Raw genomic sequence first — 19,258 nt, forward strand, 5'->3', positions numbered from 1 at the left:
GCTAACTTTCTTTTGTCTTTTCATGCCATGAGAAATTCCCACGCGCGTGACACCCTGCAAACCTCTCTTCAACTAGTGTTACTCAAGTCCCAAAACTTATTCGTGGATGAAAAAACGCTCGTATTGAAGGGCTCGTAGCGAGGGCTTGCTCTCACGCTAGTCTAAGTTTGGGCACGGTGGTATTTTGGACACCTGGTCGCGAAGAAATTCTTTAAATTCTTCTTGACGGCTTCCTTCTGCTAACTTTCTTTTGTCTTTTCACGCCATGAGAAATTCCTACGCGCGTGACACACTGCAAACCTCGCTTCAACTAGTGTTACTCAAGTCCCAAAACTTAGTCGTGGATGAAAAGACGCTCGTATTGAAGGGCTCGTAACGAGGGCTTGCTCTCACGCTAGTCTAAGTTTGGAGCTAGGGCTGAACGTTGTCATATTTTGAGAAGCCTGAAAACGTTCCTGTGATGTTCTCACAGTTACAAGCATATGAGATATTGTTTCAATAAATCAATGCAGACGTGACCAGGAAACGTGTCAAAGTTATAATTGTTTATTGTAATGTGGTATGTCGAGTTGGTTTTCACATGCTGTGCGACTTTTTATGCCGCGACTAAAACTCATGGCAAATTTTGCATAACAAAAGGTAACTAAACAGGTTTACAACGCGAAAACGCAGTTATCTTTCATGCTTAATGGTTCATTATTATTTATACCACTCAGTGAAAGGAAAAAATTAGTAACACTTAATTTTAGTCACGCGCGTTATCGTCGTAAGGATAAATGAGCCAAGCGCTTGGTGTCTTTGTACAAAATTTGTGCAACATGCCCTGACATCCGTTCCGTGTTTTAGGATTTGGGGTCATTTTCCGCCGTTCCGTGTTTTAGGATTTGGGTTCATTTTCCGCCGTTCCGTGTTTTAGGATTTGGGGTCATTTTCCGCCGTTCCATGTTTTAGGATTTGGGGTCATTTTCCGCCGTTCCGTGTTTTAGGATTTGGGGTCATTTTCCGCCGTTCCGTGTTTTAGGATTTGGGGTCATTTTCCGCCATTCCGCCATTCCGCCATTCCGCCGTTCCGCCGTTCCGGCTTTTAGGGTCGCCCACTTCAGCATAACGTATAAAAGAAGCGTTGAGTTCCAAATGGAAATTAACATAATTTGCCGTCGCGGTTTCGGTTCGCAGACGACGCAAATTGTGGTGGTTTTACGTTGTTGTTTTGGATGGGACGGCTAAGAAATGTACAAAGTTTTAAAACGCACGTGCTGAGCCATTGTTCTGCCAACTAGATCTTTTGTTTTTCCATGTCCTCGTTGCCGCCGTCGTCGTCGTGGTTTGCCTAAGGTCCCTATTGTCATTTTCGCGGACCATCTTTATATAGTCTTTTTGTCTTTGTTAATCAACATCGCTTGTTTATGGAGCAGGATGTTCCAATTTTCGGTTTACCCGCACTACGCACTCGGCATCGTTGATCCTCGCAGTATGCGGGACGAGTGTCACATATGAACCTGGAAATGGGTTACTCCTCAATGGTGTCTCTGTTGCTTTGTGGTAGAGCATCGAAGCGCCGTATCCGAAGGGCGGAGGTTCAGTTGCTCGTGGGGACTCAGATAAGTTTTTGTCTCAAGCTCGTGACCAGAAGAAAGAACAATTCTTTTCGTTTTATTCCGGACTCGAAATTCATCATCTGTCTTATTCTGTTTCATTGTATTCCTTTCAGTTTCTTGAGCATATCGATCTCCAGTGTTAATCTCTCTTTTTTTTTTTTATAGAGATTGCCAAACGATTGCGGGACTTCCCGGCCCAATACATGAAGGACTTTCAATTCTAAAGAAAGTAAAGATTTTTCCTGCTCAATTTAATTTGTCTTTTTACTAGCGCATTGAGTGACAAGTCACTTGGACGTGACATAAGGATGGCATCAATTCACTTCGAGCCTTCTGGAGATGACGATGGAAAATTTTCCTAACATGTGTTTGACCTGTGCAATATTTTCCTCTGAGACAAGTCGCGCTACTCAAACATTTTCGTTTTCTGACCGAATTAATGAGCGTAATACTCTCCTTCTAAGTCGTTGTTTGGACTGGTCACACAACGCAACCTTTCCCCACCAACGAGTTGGAGCACAGAGGTCAAACGTTGGTTCTTGCACAAGAGGATCAGCAACCAGCCGGGCGCCAATCTCTCCCACAGAATTTGAAAGGAAAACATATGAAAGGCACGCTGTCACGCAAAATAACTTGAACATTCATAGAAATTTGAATGATTAAAAAAGTTTAACGCAGTGACATATTTGCTAGCATGTCACAACCTTGATGGGAACGCTTCTTTCGTCGAGAATGACTTAAACGCAAGCAAGGGGATGCCAAGGGAAGCATCCATTAGGAGATGAACCCATAGTTTTCTGAAGCATGATAAGTTAACATTCTCAAACGGCGCTGACCCTCATTGCCAGCATGCGACATGCGAAATCGTTGAAATGTTTTCCGGTAGTTATTGTTGTTATTATTGTTATTATTATTATTATTATTATTATTTATCTAATTCGTTTATTTTTTTTGTCTTGCTTAGCACATGTATGTGTCTTTGTCGGAAATTCAAATCAAGGAAGAGGAGGAAGCAATGAACAGACCCTTCACAAAGGTTGGTGACCATTTTACGTGCGTGGCGAGCGTCGGGTGGTTTCCCGCGTCCAGTACCAGTTGCTTGTTTTCCCGCGCCTTTCACTTGTGTTTGGTTTCTCGCACTCAGTGGCAGACTGGCACTAGCATGTTTTCCCGCGCTTTCCTCCTGTCACATGTTTCCCGCGCTTAAGAAGAGGAAGAATTTTCACCCGCGCGTTTTACAATTCACAAGTTTTCAAGAGCTTAACGTCTCTTTTTTTTCACTTTTTACTTATTTCCCGCTTCACGCGACGTGCTTATTTCTTCGTGCTCACCATTCTTGATTCTCAACACTTTGCTGTACGCTCAAGTTTTAGCAATGAACACATTCATAGGCCGATTATGTTAACAAGGGTAGCCTATTTCCGTCCGCAAAGCAGTGTTTTTATAGCCGTCGTGACACCAGTAGAGTGCACCATTTTTGCAGTAGGCAGCCTCTAAGACTGATTATGCAGCTTTTTCTCGAATTATTAAGTGTTTCACCTGATCAAAGGATTTGGATTTTTGTAGGGAAACCTAAACGTGCCTTCAAACCGAGTGGAACAGCTGTACGAAGCTATGCTTCCAAATCTACCTCAGTATGTGGTAAGTAGAGAAATAGGTAGAGAGTGACACATATTAGGGTCTCGTCTCGTAACTTTAGTCTTCTACATTGAGTGGCTTGAGCCCAGGAGTAGTGTTTGATCGTGTTGTCTGATCGTCTCGGTGAGAGTAGTCCTGGGAAGGACTGTCGCCGAGAGCCTTAGGGGTTCAATGACTCGAAGCTGATAATGTTTTCGCTGAGGTTTTCGAAACATCAGTCACTAATACATAAATTGTTCTTTAGAAATTTCCTCACCCGAACGATCAGACTACGCGTTCAAAACACTACTACAAACAACAGTCCTTCTCAGGACTACTTTCTTGCGGACGATCAGACTATACCATCAACTCAGCTTTTACTACCAGCAATAGTCGTTTTGTGAACCACACCTGCTTAAACGACCAGACCACACGACCACACGGTTTTTCTCACTTTTCAGATTGCCATATTGAAGATCCTCCTCGCTGCTGCACCAACAGCCAAACCTAAAACTGAGTCGATCAACATCTTGGCCGACGTCTTTCCACAGGATATGCCGTTAGTGTTGCACTTTACTTTCTGTTACAAGCCTTTGACCTTGCTTTTTATCAAAGCACTCATATTCCTCAAGAACTCTTAACATTACGAGCTGTTCGTCGCAAAAATTAATTGAAAACACAAGTACAAACTGCCTCCTTCGTTTTTTTCGTCAAGGGCTCTTTCAGACACGCAGTTCGATAAACTCGCTCGTTTGTATTGAGGTATGTGAACTAAAGCGAGTTGGGTTGACACGAACTGAATAAAAATTACCTAGTGCAGAAACCAACACGACCCACACAAATAGAAGAATTTGTTGAAACAACAATAACAGATCTGTCTGCTTTTTGGATCTTTTTGTTTTGTTTGTTTGTTTGATTTGTCTGTTCTGTCATTTGTTGTTTATTTGTTTGTATGTTCTGTCATTTGTTGTTTATTTGTTCGTTTGTTCTCTTTTTTTGTTGTTTTGCTATTTGTTTGTTTGTCTGTTTTGTGTGTACTCCTTTTTTTCTGTTCTGTGCCTCTGTCTGTTTGTTTTTGTTTATTTTGTTTCTTATTGATTGTTTTGTTTGTTTGTATGTTTCATTTTGTCTTTTTTTTGCTTTTTTTATGTGCCTAGTGTTCACAGAAATTGATTTAATAATGTTTTTGTTATACCAGCTCATCAGTTCTTACGTCCATGAAACTTGGAATTGATGTTAACAGACACAAGGTGAGAATTCCACAAATATTTGCTTGAAATCTTGTTCTGATTAGAGGGTCTTTTTATTCCGTACCTTCAATACTGTGTTCTGTTTCATCCCTAGGAGATCATAGTGAAAGCCATATCAGCAATTCTCTTTCTTTTGCTTAAACATTACAAGATGAATCATATTTATCAGGTGAGGTAGAAATAAACTTTAATCATGTTTCTAGTGATTTGCAATTCTTTCCTTCTTGAGTAGCTGACGCATATTTCATACGACATCTAAATTGCCTTGTGTCTTTTAATTTTGTTTTTTTTTTTTACCAGTTTGAGTACATGAGCCAACATCTCGTCTTCGCCAACTGTATTCCTCTTATTCTGAAATACCTGAATCAAAATATTTCCGCCTTTGTTGCTGCTAAGAACACGTAAGTAAGCTGTCTCTTTTCTTAACTGAAAATATCAATTCTCCTTACTGGCTGCAGTATTTGTCTCTTAAGACTAGTGTTAAGAATCTGGTGACTGATCTTGGAATCAAGAGAGCGCAAACGAACTACCATTCAGCTTTCATAGAAGTACATTTAACTTTTAAATATTTCCATGTTGAAGAGATAAAAATTGTTCCAGTAGTTCATGTTTAGTTCTTCTTGATCCTGACCGTCTTTCTGAAGTTACTTGGTTCTATTTCACCCAATTAAGTCACTTGTCAATTCAAAAGACTTCGCGAACCATGTCTCACCGTTTGATCAGTACCTTGACCAGCTTAGCTTGTATTTTCTTTATAGCATACCTCAACTTGACTTCCCAGCATGCATCCTGGGTGACCCTTTGGAGCTAACCGCCGAAAGCCTGGTGAGTAGTGACCGAAAAGTGCCCCTACGTAAACTTTTTCCTGAAATGGCAACGTCGTGTTGTTCATGCAGTGCTTTCATTTAGCAGGAGGGTGGTACGAAATAAAAGGAAAACACTCCGAAGCTAGCGGTTCTTTTTGCGCAGAACCTTGCAGACGAGCGGGAAGCCGTGAGAGGGTTTGGACCACACGGGGTTGATCCCCGATATCAAATAAACAACTTGGCGTAACGGTTTTGTTTCAGTTTTACGATACTGTGCGATATTTTTACTACAGGAAAACGCTGATCAGGAAGCCTGCTGTTGGAGAAATCTGTTCTCATGCATCAACCTTGTACGCATTCTTCAAAAACTCACCAAATGGAAACACTCGCGCACAATGGTAAACGAAACTTCTTTTGTAGCGTTTTGCAGTAGTTGTTTTTGTTCATTAGTCTTAGTTTTTTTCCGTCTGTTAGCCCTTGGACAGTTATGGGGTGAAGGTAATGGGCTAACCCTTCTTCGTATTTGCAATTGTGACTATACGCAAACACAAAGAATAGATTGATACCGGGGTAGTCTCGGCTTTAAGCTACATATTCTCAAAAACCAGTAGGATATATACCCTCGATTCTAACTCGGCTTAACTTTTTCAAGTGAAGTACACGTGAATATCTTTCTTTAAAGTTTTCTTTGATTTAGCTTCAGTGTATTGTTTGTTTGTTTATTTAGTTTTCCTTCCCATATAAGCCTTCGAGGGTGAGATTCGTATAATCTAGTAAAATTGTGTAGAAGGCGATAAAACTTAGAAGTGATCGAAGCCAAAAGTGACAAAGGAAACTGGTTGCATTGTTAACAAGAGTCTTGTCTTTCAGATGCTTGTTGTGTTTAAATCCGCTCCAATCTTAAAGCGTGTGTTGAAGGTGAAACACGAACTCCTTCAATTGTATGTTCTCAAGGTTAGTAAAGTTCTTGGTATTATTCTTTTCCACGGAAAATATGAAACTGGCATTTGAACCTTTTTAAGAACTGTATTATTGTTAACAAATATTGATGGAAGTGCGTCTTAGAATAGGAAAAAACGTCGTAGGGAAGCATCCCAGAGAAACACGAGGAAACATTGCCGGATCCGTGTAGAGGATCTCAGAAGTCCGAAGCCCTTCCCCTCTCCCTCCCTTCCCGCGTCAGATTTCTCTTGTCTTTTTTTTTTAGCACTTATCTGACCCTTAAATTCTTGCAACGACAGAAACGCACTTTACTACTCAATATGAAGTATCTGTTATTTTATTTGTCTTGAAATATATCTCCCCTTATTTAGGGTCTAGTTTAAAAAAAGTTTCTCTGCCTTTTTGAATAAATGCTTGGACTCGCTCCCCCCCTCCCCCGTCGATAAAAATAACCTGGATCCACCCTTGGGGAGGTCACGAGGGGAAAAGCGAGAACATTTGCCTCGTCTTTTAAGTGAGGTTCTTGGAAGTAGGAAATTGCCTTTACTGGTGGGTAAGATGAATAACGTAATCCAAATTTGATGAATTTGTATTGTTTATTAATTCCTTTTTACGTTGTTTTGTTTTCTTAGTTGCTGAAGGCGCAAACTAAGTTTTTAGGAAGGAACTGGAGAAAGAGTAACATGAAGACTATGTCCGCGATCTACCAAAGGGTCCGGCATCGGCTCAATGACGATTGGGCTTATGGGAACGGTGAGCACATCATTCATCGTGGATTTGACCTCTTATTGGTCGGCGCAAGTCATGTGAATGATTTCTCCCTTGAAAATTTCTCCCTCTCGCAATGGCCAAGCAGGAAACAGAACGTGACAGCCAACTAAAACACCCAAAAATTCGCGCGAAACTGCCACTGCTTTGAAATTATATTTGTCACAATATTCTTTTAGTGGAACCAAGACTGACAAAATACTAACGAGCAATTAGAGAAATTAACAAACAATTGTTCAATGGTCACGGGTTTGGTAGGCCAATTATTTCAAAACATATTTCCCCTCGACTTTTATCATAACAGCTCGCACTCGTACTGTGATCTAAAGGCCTTCAAAAGTTATCCAACTGTTATTTTAATCAATAGATCTTGATGCCCGGCCCTGGGACTTCCAAGGTGAAGAAAACGCTTTGCGCACATGTGTAGATCGCTTCAACAACCGTCGATACGGCTTCGAGAATGGCGACCGCCTGGGAGAAAGCGTCGAAGAAGACGAGTATCAGCCGGTAGATAACGACGTTTTGAGCGTCTTAGGAGAGAAGATCGATTTGAGCAGCGATTTCAAGAATAACTACGAGAGATGGCTCGAGCGGGAGGTGTTTTCAGTGTCCATAGATTGGGATCAATTGTGTTCTTGTACAGCACAATGTGTGGAGTAATCAGCTACTTAGCATGCCTTCCTGTTTGACTCACTCGATCTGCACCATGTGTTGTGTACATAGTTTGTGCTCCTTGTTATGAAGAATGATAAAGTTATCAAATGTTTTTTTTTTCTGGTGGTCATTACCTTTTTTGGATGTTCTTTCAAGTCGCGTAGTCCACTCTTTTGAACGATCACTCTGTGAAGCGACTACTTCCCTTCAGCGCCCTGCATATAAATGCTCGTTAGAATTCTTTGCTAAATACCGTTTCAAGAACTCTTAAATTAGCGTCCCTTCTTCGATCTTCTTCACCTTACGCGACCCTTTTTGAAGCCCTTAATTTGTCAAAGTTTTTTGTTTTTTGTTTCCAATAAGGACCATCATCAAGATAAAAGGAAATCTTTGGGTTACGCCGATGGGTCAAAACTAATTTATAAATAGGCATATAGATATACGCACAAATTTCAAATCATGTGGCCATGTCACTTAAAGTTTTTGTGGCAATTGATTTCTAGTGATTTAAAAGGGATTCTGTTTCAAACTGCCAATGTGCTTGTCACAAAAACCAAGAGTTAAAAAGACGCGTAGAGTACGCTAAGACTTTCAGAATTAGAATTTTTTTTAAGAAAAACTTTGTATAACTGCGTCATTAAACCAATGAGAGAAGAATAAGTGTTTTCTTTCAGTGGATGCAATTGAATTTTTCTCCTTTATTTTTGGAGTTATATTTTGATCTTTGTTTTACGGGGACCACCTCCTTTGAGTGACCATTTCCCCTGCTCTAAAGGTGGTCGCACCAGAGAAGATTGACTGTATTAACCAACAACTGGAGGTTTCACCGCATTACAAGTTCACTCCCGACAACCTTTGCGAGCTCGCTCACCCCTGTACTAAAAAAAAGTTTGCCCCTAAAATCTTTCAACTCGTTTCATAACTCCCGAAAGGATTCTGTCGAAATTATACAATATCCATCAACATGAACTTTATGCAATGGGGCTACTGATAAAAACTGTGATTTGAACATTTTAAATCCTTTCATAGCGCACTGCGGCGCTCGAAAACAAATGAATACAGATTTCACATTTGAAGACGATTCGGCATGGGTTTCCGTTTTGGACTGATATTAGAGTTAACGTCTGAAAGGGAAGTAAGCTAGATGATAATTTCGCCTCCACGACAACAGAGATTCCGAATCGATCCACCAAAATTGTGGACTCCACACGGACCTATGTCAGCACTCTTGATTTCCTTAAAAAATTTTGAGAAAGGTGATCAACAACAACAACAACAAAATATATACGTGTTTAGAAGCAACGACTCTACCCACCAAACAACTCTTACTAATAAAAGGTAACCTTTTCTAGGCGTACATTGAGTAAAACGGAACACTGTACAAACGGCAGAGCTAAAACGAGGGTGAGGGGGGCTTGGGACAGGTCATTACTCCACCCTACCCAAGCCCCCCCTCGGTTTTACAGTCCTTCGCCACTATGGCGCTGTTCACCATTGTGTTTCGCTTTAATTACTGAGCGCCTAAAGCAGGATCAAAATATCAGGTTCACGAAAAAAGAAACACAAAAGAAAATTCGCTTTAGCGCTTCACAAACCTTTATTTCCAAATAATTCCATACTACAACTTTATGAAGGTTACTTGTACAAATACTGTTTACAAAAATCAGTTTCTATTTTGAAAGATATTTTTCAACACTTTTGAAGTTGATATGACGTACTCCCAACAGAGCAACCTTCCTATAAAAGGATTCAGGATTTCCTGTAGAATGCCTGAGATATAAATTGGGGTTCGTTTTTCCCCGTCTTGAGACGCAAAACGCAGTCAAGTTCTCATCACGCATGCGCAAGCTTTTGACTGTGACGCGCTTCTAAGTTTTCCTACAAGCTTTAAACAGAGATTATGATTTTAATAATAAAAATAATAATAATGATAATATTACCATTAACAATAATTATAATAATAATAATGATGATGATGATGATAATGATAATGAAATGATCCAGGTCATCGTAACATGACCGCAGTTGTCTTTCTTTTCTTCTCCTGTTTGGTTCTCGTCTTTCTCCAGTTTGGCCTGATGGAAGAAAAACAAAACTAATTAAAATCAATCTCAGGTAGGTATTAGTAACTGGTAAAATGTCAATCTCAATTTGAAACTCGAACCTGGAACCTCGAGTTTGGGAACGCTCATAGAATTTTATGAGAAAACCAGTTGATTCTCTTTACAATCCTAGTTCCTTATTTCTTTACCGTAAATACTTTCCTAAATCTCCTTCTACATTAATTCTGTGCCCTTTCTAGAACCTCTTGTTCCCAATGAGCCGGCTAACATTATCAGCGCTTCTTTTCGAGTGTTTCTTCGTTCGCGGGAAAGTATGAAGCCTTGAACAAGTAACAAGCTGGCGTGAGGTCTGCAATTGATCATCAATATAAATCACTAGTTTGTGTCAAAATGACAGGTTCGTAAAATGGGATCATCTTTTAGAATGAGAAATGTTGGCTTTTCTGTGTTTTTAACGTGTATTTTACCGCGCTTTAGGAGAAATGCGATACTACTGCACAGATAGAAGATATCAGATTACCTATAGTAAATGTGTTACTCGTGCTGTGAAAATGGTAGATTTGTTGTTTGAGAAAAAATGGAGTTCTGTGCACTGTAACACGATCTTCTTTGGGCCTGTTTTTTTAACCAAGGACTTTCTTCCACTTTTGATTTTTCCATGAGCAAAGAATTATTCATAAACAAAGAGCTTCCACGTGTGAATTTGGTAAAGTGCGTGATGTAAACAAAATTTGGAAATAACATGGAAATCGAGCCTCAACGTGAGTGGTTGCTGCGAAAATTCCCCCGGGGGATTCGCCTGACACCTTCTGACTGACACCTTCCTGATCCATTAACTTTTTTCCAAAAGTAAGCTTTTCTAAATAACTTGGGTGTCTTTAAAGATTTCAGAAATTTTTTCATGGAAACGTTAGGTTGAATCTTTGAATTCAGTTTTGTCAAATAACAGAAAAATCGGTTTTTTCGGCCTCTGAAGGTGGGAAGTAACCTTACAGTTAAATGTATAAAAAAAATTCACAGAATTCCCTTCATTTAATAGACACTTGACAAAAGTTTCTTATCCCACGACGTTTTGAATTATCCATACAGCAACTCGTTTCCCTTAAACTTCCGGAAGCGATTAACATGAAACTTCTCTCTATAATATCCATACATTATTCAGCAAAGGGCAAGCGAGAATACCCAAACTTATCAGGTAGAAGTTGTTATCTTGATCTAATACCAAATTCGTCTCACTTATTTGCCAGGAATTGTGTAAAAGCTGGAGGGGAGAATATACAAGCAGATCTTGGAAGTTAAAGGCCTAAAAGACTATTTGGGAAACTGAGGTTGAGGAGATTATCCTGAGTGTCAACATAATTCATTTTCACTGTGTTTTAACTGACAGGAAGAACACTTGATGGTCAAGTCTCTCACTAAGGTTTCTGCACAGTTACAACTAATTCAGTTCTCTCTCTTTTTTTTTTTTCAACATAAAATCTTATGCAAACTTACTTCAACTTTCAAACAAGCATCACAGCGATTTTTGTTACTGACTTCTAAGTTTTCTCACAAGCTTTAAACAGAGACTATGTGACGAGCTATCTTTAGATCTGTTCTATCAAATAAATGTGTTATATTACTACTAATAATTATTAAATAATCCAGATGATGGTCACATGTCCTCAGTTGTCTTTCTTATCTTCTCCTGTTTTGTTCTCGTCTTTCCCCAGCTTGGCCTGATGGAAGAAAAACAAAAGTAATTAAAACGAACCTCAGGTGGGTAACGGTAACTGGTAAAATGTCAATCTCGACTCGAAACTCGAACTTGGAACCTCGATTCTCGAAATATTCGGGAATCGAGAGTCGAATTTTGAGGCTGGAGGATCGAGTTTCAAAACGCTCAAAAAGTTTTACAAGAAAACCAGTTGATTCTCTTTACAATCCTAGTTCCTTATTTCTTTACGGTAAATACTCCCATAAATCTCCTTCTACATTAATTCTGCGTCCTTTCTAGAACCTCTTATTCCCAATGAGGATATGTGAAGCCTTGGACAAGTCACAAGCTGGCTCACGTCTGCGTTTGACATCGATATAAAGTAATAGTTTGTTTCAAAATGACAGGACCTGTCATTTTTTCACCAATCAGAATGCTGCATTCGTGGGCGAACGCAGATGATGAAAAGACAATAGCGTCCTTTCAGGCCCTCATTATTAGTGCCAGACCCCAGGTAAATCGCTCCCCGACTCCTCCCAAACCTTCCTGCGGGCGGAGAAAGGCGTGTCCTGCAGCGCAAGTGACAAGGGCCTGCTCTAAGGCTAAATCTACACCCATCTCCCAACCCTCCCCTCCCACCTGTGCTTTAGCATAATCCTCCAAAAGCTTATCGTATTCTCGTGTCAGTTCAGCATTCCGTTCTTTCAATGCAGCCAAATCTTTCTTTGCCCTTTCAAGCTCTGCCAGGATTAAAACCAAACCAGAAAAGGTCAAAAATGTGCAACAAATCAGATGTGAAACGTTCCCTGAGCTTAGGCAGTTTGTTTATCTTTAATTTTGAGTTCTGATTGGCTCCTTATGATATTTCTTTACTACTGGGCTGTTGTTACTATCTTGATTTTGGTTTTATGGTTTTATGGTTTTATAACAGTAAACCACCAACCTTTGCCTCTAAGGGTGACAGACATCTAATTTCTCTCCACAATATTACCCCTGAATCACACATTCACCCTTTAACTTCCAAGATCGCATTTAGTAATTCAACTTCCCATCCACCATACAGTTCTTGTGGAGTTAGTTAGAAGAATTTGACATTGGATGAACTCATAATCCCCTAATTGATATTTTTCTTTATTCTCATCACTGATCTGCTTGATACTGCATTGATATTGTAAGGAGAAATTCTGTCTTTGTCACTCATGGGAGTTAAAGGGTTAAGGAAATGATCACCAGCTAAAGAAGCTCTTGACTGGTAAACAAGTTCCTTTTGTCAGCACTTTAGGAAATGCATAGAGAAGAGTGTAGAGAAAATACATCCTGATGTTTAAGGGGGCTTCCTTTTAGCTGCTTAAGAACACAGTTTCTTTGAAAATTATGTTATATCAAGACAAAACCTGTCAACTGATTGGTTGTGTTTTCTCATTACCTTTCTGCTGGGTGATGTATAGAAATTGTATGGTGAAGTTCACCTCCCTGGAGCGATCATCAAACAGTCAACTTTCTGCTCACAGTATCAATACATTTTAGTGCAGAAAGGCAATGAGACATGAAGAAAAGAAGCCTTTAGCTGAGGGCCAATAAATCCTCAGAGCTAAATTTTAAAGACATGTTGGAAAAACAGTATAGAGAATACATATTCAGATCTTAGGAGTGAAAGGGCTAAAGGGTTAAAGACAATTTGACCTCCCCTCCCCTCCCCCCCGCCTTGTCAAAAAGTGTCATACTTAGCAGCACCTTCAGATCGTTCTGAAAGCTCCTTGGATTTATCTTCCAAGGCTTCTCTCAATTCTTTCAACTCTTGGTTCATTTTATCTTCATCTTTTGTCTCTGTCTTTGTCTCTGTTTTTCCTTCTGTGTCATATTCAGATCATAGGAGTGAAAGGGCTAAATGGTTGAAGACAGTTTAACCTTTTCCTTGCCCCCCCTTCCCCCCCCCCCCTTGTTAAAAAGTGTTATACTTAGCAGCACCTTCAGATCGTTCAGATAGCTCCTTGGATTTATCTTCCAAGGCTTCTCTCAATTCTTTGTGCTCTTGGTTTACTTTATCTTCATCTTTCTTCCCTGTCTCTGCCTCGGACAGAAGCCTTGCAACATTACGACGTAGCACTCTGTGAAGGGTAACAAGGTGAAAATTTATAATAGCCACAAAAATTGATTTTCAAAATTTCCTTACTTTTCCATGATAAAAAAGTGTTATCAAGCAGACTGATCATTTTCAGGTAAGTGATGCTAACTTCTTTAATTTTCCCATACAGTACTTACTATTAATAGTTCAGTTTTCCTCATTTCCATATATAGACTTTCAACAAAGAGATCCATGGTAGAATTTTGGGCTCAAACTCAAGTTAAATGGTTCCTATAACATGCCTCTTGCCTGGGACTCACTTATTTCAAAAGCAATAATTAAATCCCTTAACTCCAAAGACGCAAGAAGCAGTTAACCATTCTGACCATTTCAATTTTCATTAAAACTTAGTCAAAAGAATCATGTGCTCTTGCAAGAAAATAACCACTTACTGTAGCTGATATTTTCTTCTACTCTCATTTCTTATTTATTGGATAATATGGTGATATGGTAAGGAGAAGTTCTGTTGCAATCATTTCTATCAGTTTTAAGGTTAATACTTAATAACACAGCTTACATCAAAAGAATCAAGGAAAATCCAGAAATGTACAGATTACGCTGTGCATGAAACAAGTTCATCTTAGCCATCACTTCAGCCTGAGGATTGTTGCGCAAGTCCCCTGTAGAAGTGGACACCAGCTTGTTATACTTGATGGTTTGACGAATTGAATCTAAAAAACAGTAAATTAATGAAAATGCAAGACTAATTTTGATGGTTTCAACACTTTTTTTTTGGCTAATGCTTTCTGTTGGCTGTCTATCACACAGAGGTTAAGAAATAACATTAAGATTAAGTTAGATATATAATTATATTCTCCACACTGTTCTCTTTACATTTTCTGTGGTACCACCTAGGAGAATTTGTTAAACAATCTGGAGCTTCTTAAACTGGAGATCATTTCCTTTATTCTCATGACCTTTACTTTAAGGAGAAATTAGAAGCCAAACACTCCTAAGGGTTAAAGGGAAATATTCCCTGAACATCTCATAGCTTTCACATTTTAAGAGAGGCATGCTAAAGAATACCAGCCAGCCATGATTAGAGTAAATTCAGTTTAATTACAAAGGCTATGTTTTATTTGGTTAGATGGGATTCCATCTTAAAGGGCAAGAAAGTCCTGTAGTCACTTGAGTCATAGATCAATGTCTACACCAGTCTCAATATTACACAACAAAAAATTCTTCAAAATAGCAATTCATGGGAAAATTTGGATTCAAAATAGAGTTTAACAAAATGGTTTTTCTGTTGCTTTATCAATAATAGTGACAAGTATGGTTGAAAAACTGAATCCCAAATCAACAGGAAATATTGGCCATTTTGAGGTTGTGCGTGAGACTGGCTCAGTTTCGCTTCAAAGCACACTATGGGGCTGTTTTGAGTTGAAATTAGTTGAAAGCTATATACCTGGTGCTGAATTACCAAAATCAGCTGAACATTATACAGTTGCAATTCCTAAGCAATGGCTTGCTTGTAGGGGAGCAAAGGAATCACAAAAGCAAGAGGATTTGATGAAAAAGGTAATACGATCATGGCATACGTAAAATTAGGTTGTTCCCACCATTTTGCATGGTTTTGTTGTTTCAGAATTCATTGAGTCCTTTTTCTGTGGTTTCAGAGTCACAATAAATGATGACATAGACAATGGATTATCCCATAATCTTTTTGACCCTGATGGAGGTCTTAATCTTCAGAAAAAGTGCCTAAGACTTGGTTTGGAAGAAGAAGTCAGTCCATCAACAGATGTTCTATTCCCGATAGATGGATTCAAAGCTGGAATATTAAGGGTTCCTAAGATTGGCTACAGTCAAATTTGGAAATATTTGATTGAAGAAGTTGAGTTTAAGAAGCAACTGTCTGTGCAAAAACCCATAATGAAAGGTTACAACTTTTATTAGTCTGGTAAAGTATTAGGTTTATATAGCAAAACTGACAATGGACTCTTCTACATCAAGCCAAGTATTACCTTTATATTCAAAGGCTGGACCAGAGTATACTGTAAAAATCTTAGTAGGTGCCAACTCTGAAATTAAAAGAGCATTTTGCCCTTGCCCAGCTGGGAATGATGGATGCTGTAACCACCTAACTGCCACTTTATTTGCTATGGAACACATCTTCAACAAATCAACCAACAATAAACAGACTCTAAGTGACCAGCTTCCTTGCATATCAAAACCATGTACTTGGAATGTCCCAAGTAAAAGAAAAAAGAAACCAACAGTTATTCAAGAAGTTGAGTTTGAAAAGCATGTTTCTGGTAAAAAAAGGAAAGATGACAAGGCTTCAGCTAACATCACTCCTAAAGAACTGGGTACTTCTCACAAACAGTAACACGGTGCAGATTTCAAACTTATTTTTAAGATTAAAAACAGAGACGAAAAAACAGGAAAAAATTATTTGACTCTCTTTTGTCATTTCATATGCCCTTTCTCAAAATGCTATACCATGAGAGATGGTATTGAATACGAATCAAGTATCATCCAAATATTTGAAAATGAAACTAGCCAGAAGGTACGCTAGTCAAGTTTTCTTGTATCTGAGACACATCCATTTTAAGGTACGTCTACTGACGGAGTCATGAATGACAGCCAGATTGTTGAATTCAAGAACACTGGATTGAAGGAAGGAGAATCTCTTGATGATGGAATATGCAGGCTTGGAATTTACAAGAAAAATGGTTTTGTGCCTGTTTCAATCACTGACGGCTTTCCTCAGCGATTCAATCTCTTGTTTTATAGAAACGATTTCATCTTTAAGATCTTTTGATTCGTTGAGACTTTCCACTTGATAAGCTTGGTCTTCAGTACAAACTTCAGTTTGGGAAGCTTGGTCTTTCTGAATTGTATTATCAGTGTTTACATCAACAGCAGGTAGCAAGTCAGTTCGATCGAAGGTCGTTTCGATCGAAACCAAAAGTCAGTTCGATCGAAGACAAGAGTCAGTTCGATCGAAGAGTAAATGATTATAAAAACTACAGTTTTGCAAGCGTATAGATAGGCCAACAGCATATTTTTCAAATTGCTGCAGGTTCTCACATTCGTTGCTGTCAACAATCGGAGCACTTGTTGTGGGCACTTGTTTTCACCTTTCGGAGGTAGCTGCGATTTCTGTATATTACGGCGCTTCTTTGGGATGATATTCCAAGGAAATATTGAAGGAAGTTAAATTCTACTCATCCTCATTCCTCTTGGAAAATGCGCTCCACAAATCCTTGTGCTTAGTGCGTCCTTCTACAAGGTTACATTTCGTATCAGTTGTACGTACACCTTTTTTACTGAAGGATCGCTTGGTAAAGTGTGAAATTAATATTTGGTGAATTTCTCCAGTTTTTGGTGCATCCAGGAACACAACAGCTAAATTTATCCATTTTCGAAGAGATCGATGTTTACGGTAGATCGAAGCTTCTTTTTCACAAACAACAGCGTCCCCCAAAACAATCTGATAATGCACTTCGAAGCGAAACCGACCCAGTCTCACGCGCAACCTCATGGCCAATAGGTTGGGTGGTGGTTTACAAACAGGATTGTATGATAGTTTGGATGACTCGACATCGATATAAAATTATACGCTGAAGGCAAGATTAGCTTAAAAGATCTCCAAAAAACATATGACTCAGAAATGACAAGTGACTTTCTTTTTTTCGGTTTTTCTCTATTTGGTTCTTCTCGATCAAGGAAAGCTAATGAAAAATTCCCTTTCACTTTGGGCACAACCCGGAAGTAAGACAAAAATACATAATGTGTGATGAAAAATGCAGAATTTGGCATGGAACTACGTAAAATTAACTTTTGATAACATAGTTATCTATTACAGGCTTAGCTTGTTCAATACAGACGGTAGAGTGTAGTATGAATCGTTAAAAAGCTTGCTAGTTTTGTAAATGCGCTATGAAGATAACACGAGTCATTTGAACGTCAAAATGCAAGTATCACCTGCTAACAGTAGACCCATCATCAACACAAAGACGCCGAAGTAGTAATTTCCATGACTGAACAAAATAGCCGCGATCCTGGAGTAAAAAAATTGTTTCCATCTAAAATACAAAATGCAAAAGTGTTAATCATTCATTGCAATGATCAACGCCAAGCTGGAAGCTCTACACTGATGTTATCTTTCATATGACGCTCGGTCGACTCGGCTGCAAGTTTTTAGATTCTACCTCTTCAAAAAGCTTACCTTTCGACAGAAATATTAGGAAGACAGAACAACAAAAGAACAATGATCTCGGCGTACAGAAAGCCAGCAGCGAGAGTCCACTGGAAAGTCATTGTTTTTTGCGAATATGTCTCTCGATCGAACTCTTCTAACCTCCTCTCAGCGTTTTATTGATGAATGTTTAATGAATGTAAGTGATGAATATATAGTCAGACTTTTGACGTAGCCGAGCCTTCTAGACTTGGTAGCCTAGCAATTTAGGATATCGGATCTATTCCGATCAACTCCGATCCAATGACGAACACTTCCAATTTTAGGTCTCATTTTTGACAAGTTGTCACAGGCACATCAGAACTTTCCTGATTGTTATGTGTGCCAAAAATTCATGTTATATATAAATATATATATATATATATTTATAAAATAATTCAAATAGTACGCGCGCTCTGATTGGCCATAAAACTATTTTACATGAGCGTATGTAAACACGGTTTTCGTTCCTCTTTCATTAGTTATTTTATATAAGAAATGTAAAATGGTTTCCGTGTTTACATAGCCTGATGTAAACACGCGGGAGGTTGGGAGAACACTCGATAAGCTGGAAACCACTCCGCCTCGCGTCGTGGTTTCCTACGTTTATCTCGTGTTCTCCCAACCTCCTGCGTGTTTACATCAGGCTATGTAAACACGGAAACCATTTTACATTTCTTCAATATATATATATATATATATCCCCTGAGGAAGGCAAATGCCGAAACGCGTCGGGTCTTGAATAAAGCGTTGAAAACGGAAGCACATTCTCCATTGTGCAAATTATATTACCTTATAGAATGGCTTCGACAAGGCAACAGAGAAATACAAGGAGAAACCGGAATCAAGACGAAGGAGTTAATACGCGCAAAAGAAGTAAAGTAAAGTCAAACCCAAAGAAATGACACGTGAGAAATCCACACAGATAGAGAATATTTTAAATAGACGAACAGTAAACTTATCTGGCATTCAACTTACGCAGTCGGAAACAAACCTTCTACGTAAGGGACTTAACTTTTGCCCAACACCACCGCCACCAGGAAAATATGAAATCAGTAAGGACATTGATGCCTTTGCCCGTAGACTAACCCTTAAGGAATATCACACTCCTGAGAATATAGAAGACGTAACAGACGGCCCTGGATACCAACCATCGATTATTCAAAAATTGAACCAAAAGGAGCGCAAGGTGTATACTGGACCTTCAAGGGAACCATACCTTAATACATATATTGACAAATTAAGGCAAGAAATCAGTGATGAGACTTTGCACAATCTACGATCTCCACGTAATAATCTAACCAAACGTGAGAGAGCAGCTTTGTTTAGACTAAGCAACAACACGGACATAATCATCAAGCCCGCAGATAAAGGCGGGGCTACGGTCATCATGAATGCAAAGGACTATGTAAAGGAGGCTAAACGCCAACTAGACAATGAAGAATATTACAAGAGAGTAGGAAGAGATCTCACTCTTGAACACGAACAGCTCATAAACCAGTGCTTAGATACACTTATGGACGACGGAGAATTAGAAGAAGAAGTAGCTAAACTCT

The 19,258-nt window shown here is 39.1% G+C and overlaps 3 protein-coding genes across 4 annotated transcripts in view; 2 read left to right on the forward strand and 1 right to left on the reverse strand.

Annotated features, from left to right (window-relative positions):
* Nucleotides 1–8,292, forward strand: part of LOC113686595 (striatin-interacting protein 1 homolog) — a 32,398-nt gene extending 24,106 nt beyond the window's left edge. The window contains exons 12-23 of the mRNA XM_089207274.1: nt 1,764–1,827; nt 2,563–2,634; nt 3,165–3,239; nt 3,677–3,774; nt 4,414–4,465; nt 4,560–4,634; nt 4,766–4,866; nt 5,224–5,290; nt 5,565–5,669; nt 6,142–6,225; nt 6,846–6,966; nt 7,349–8,292. Coding sequence (XP_089063400.1) covers nt 1,764–1,827; nt 2,563–2,634; nt 3,165–3,239; nt 3,677–3,774; nt 4,414–4,465; nt 4,560–4,634; nt 4,766–4,866; nt 5,224–5,290; nt 5,565–5,669; nt 6,142–6,225; nt 6,846–6,966; nt 7,349–7,641 — 1,207 coding nt within the window. The 3' untranslated portion in view covers nt 7,642–8,292. The remainder of the gene's footprint in view (nt 1–1,763; nt 1,828–2,562; nt 2,635–3,164; nt 3,240–3,676; nt 3,775–4,413; nt 4,466–4,559; nt 4,635–4,765; nt 4,867–5,223; nt 5,291–5,564; nt 5,670–6,141; nt 6,226–6,845; nt 6,967–7,348) is intronic.
* Nucleotides 8,293–10,711: 2,419 nt separating this feature from the next.
* Nucleotides 10,712–17,868, reverse strand: LOC149044707 (B-cell receptor-associated protein 31-like). Of its 2 annotated transcripts, XM_089207279.1 has the most exons (6): nt 17,694–17,868; nt 17,450–17,550; nt 14,037–14,190; nt 13,363–13,502; nt 12,034–12,134; nt 10,712–11,416 (listed from the first exon to the last, which is right to left on the reverse strand). In XM_089207279.1, exons 1-6 carry the CDS (start codon nt 17,783–17,785, stop codon nt 11,363–11,365), a joined length of 642 nt encoding a protein of 213 aa, XP_089063405.1. In that variant the 5' UTR covers nt 17,786–17,868; the 3' UTR covers nt 10,712–11,362. The 2 variants fall into 2 exon arrangements, with proteins under 2 accessions (XP_089063405.1, XP_089063404.1); XM_089207278.1 differs by lacking the exons at nt 17,450–17,550; nt 17,694–17,868 and adding an exon at nt 15,484–16,963.
* A 1,021-nt stretch (nt 17,869–18,889) lies between these two features.
* LOC149044708 (uncharacterized) overlaps nt 18,890–19,258 on the forward strand; it is a 2,113-nt gene continuing 1,744 nt past the window's right edge. The window contains exon 1 of the mRNA XM_089207275.1: nt 18,890–19,258. This exon is cut by the window's right edge and continues 1,744 nt beyond it. Within this exon, the coding sequence (XP_089063401.1) occupies nt 19,093–19,258 (166 nt within the window). The 5' untranslated portion in view covers nt 18,890–19,092.

This window comes from Pocillopora damicornis, chromosome 5 (assembly GCF_964200805.1).
Source record: "Pocillopora damicornis chromosome 5, jaPocDami1.2, whole genome shotgun sequence".
Taxonomy (NCBI): domain Eukaryota; kingdom Metazoa; phylum Cnidaria; class Anthozoa; order Scleractinia; family Pocilloporidae; genus Pocillopora; species Pocillopora damicornis.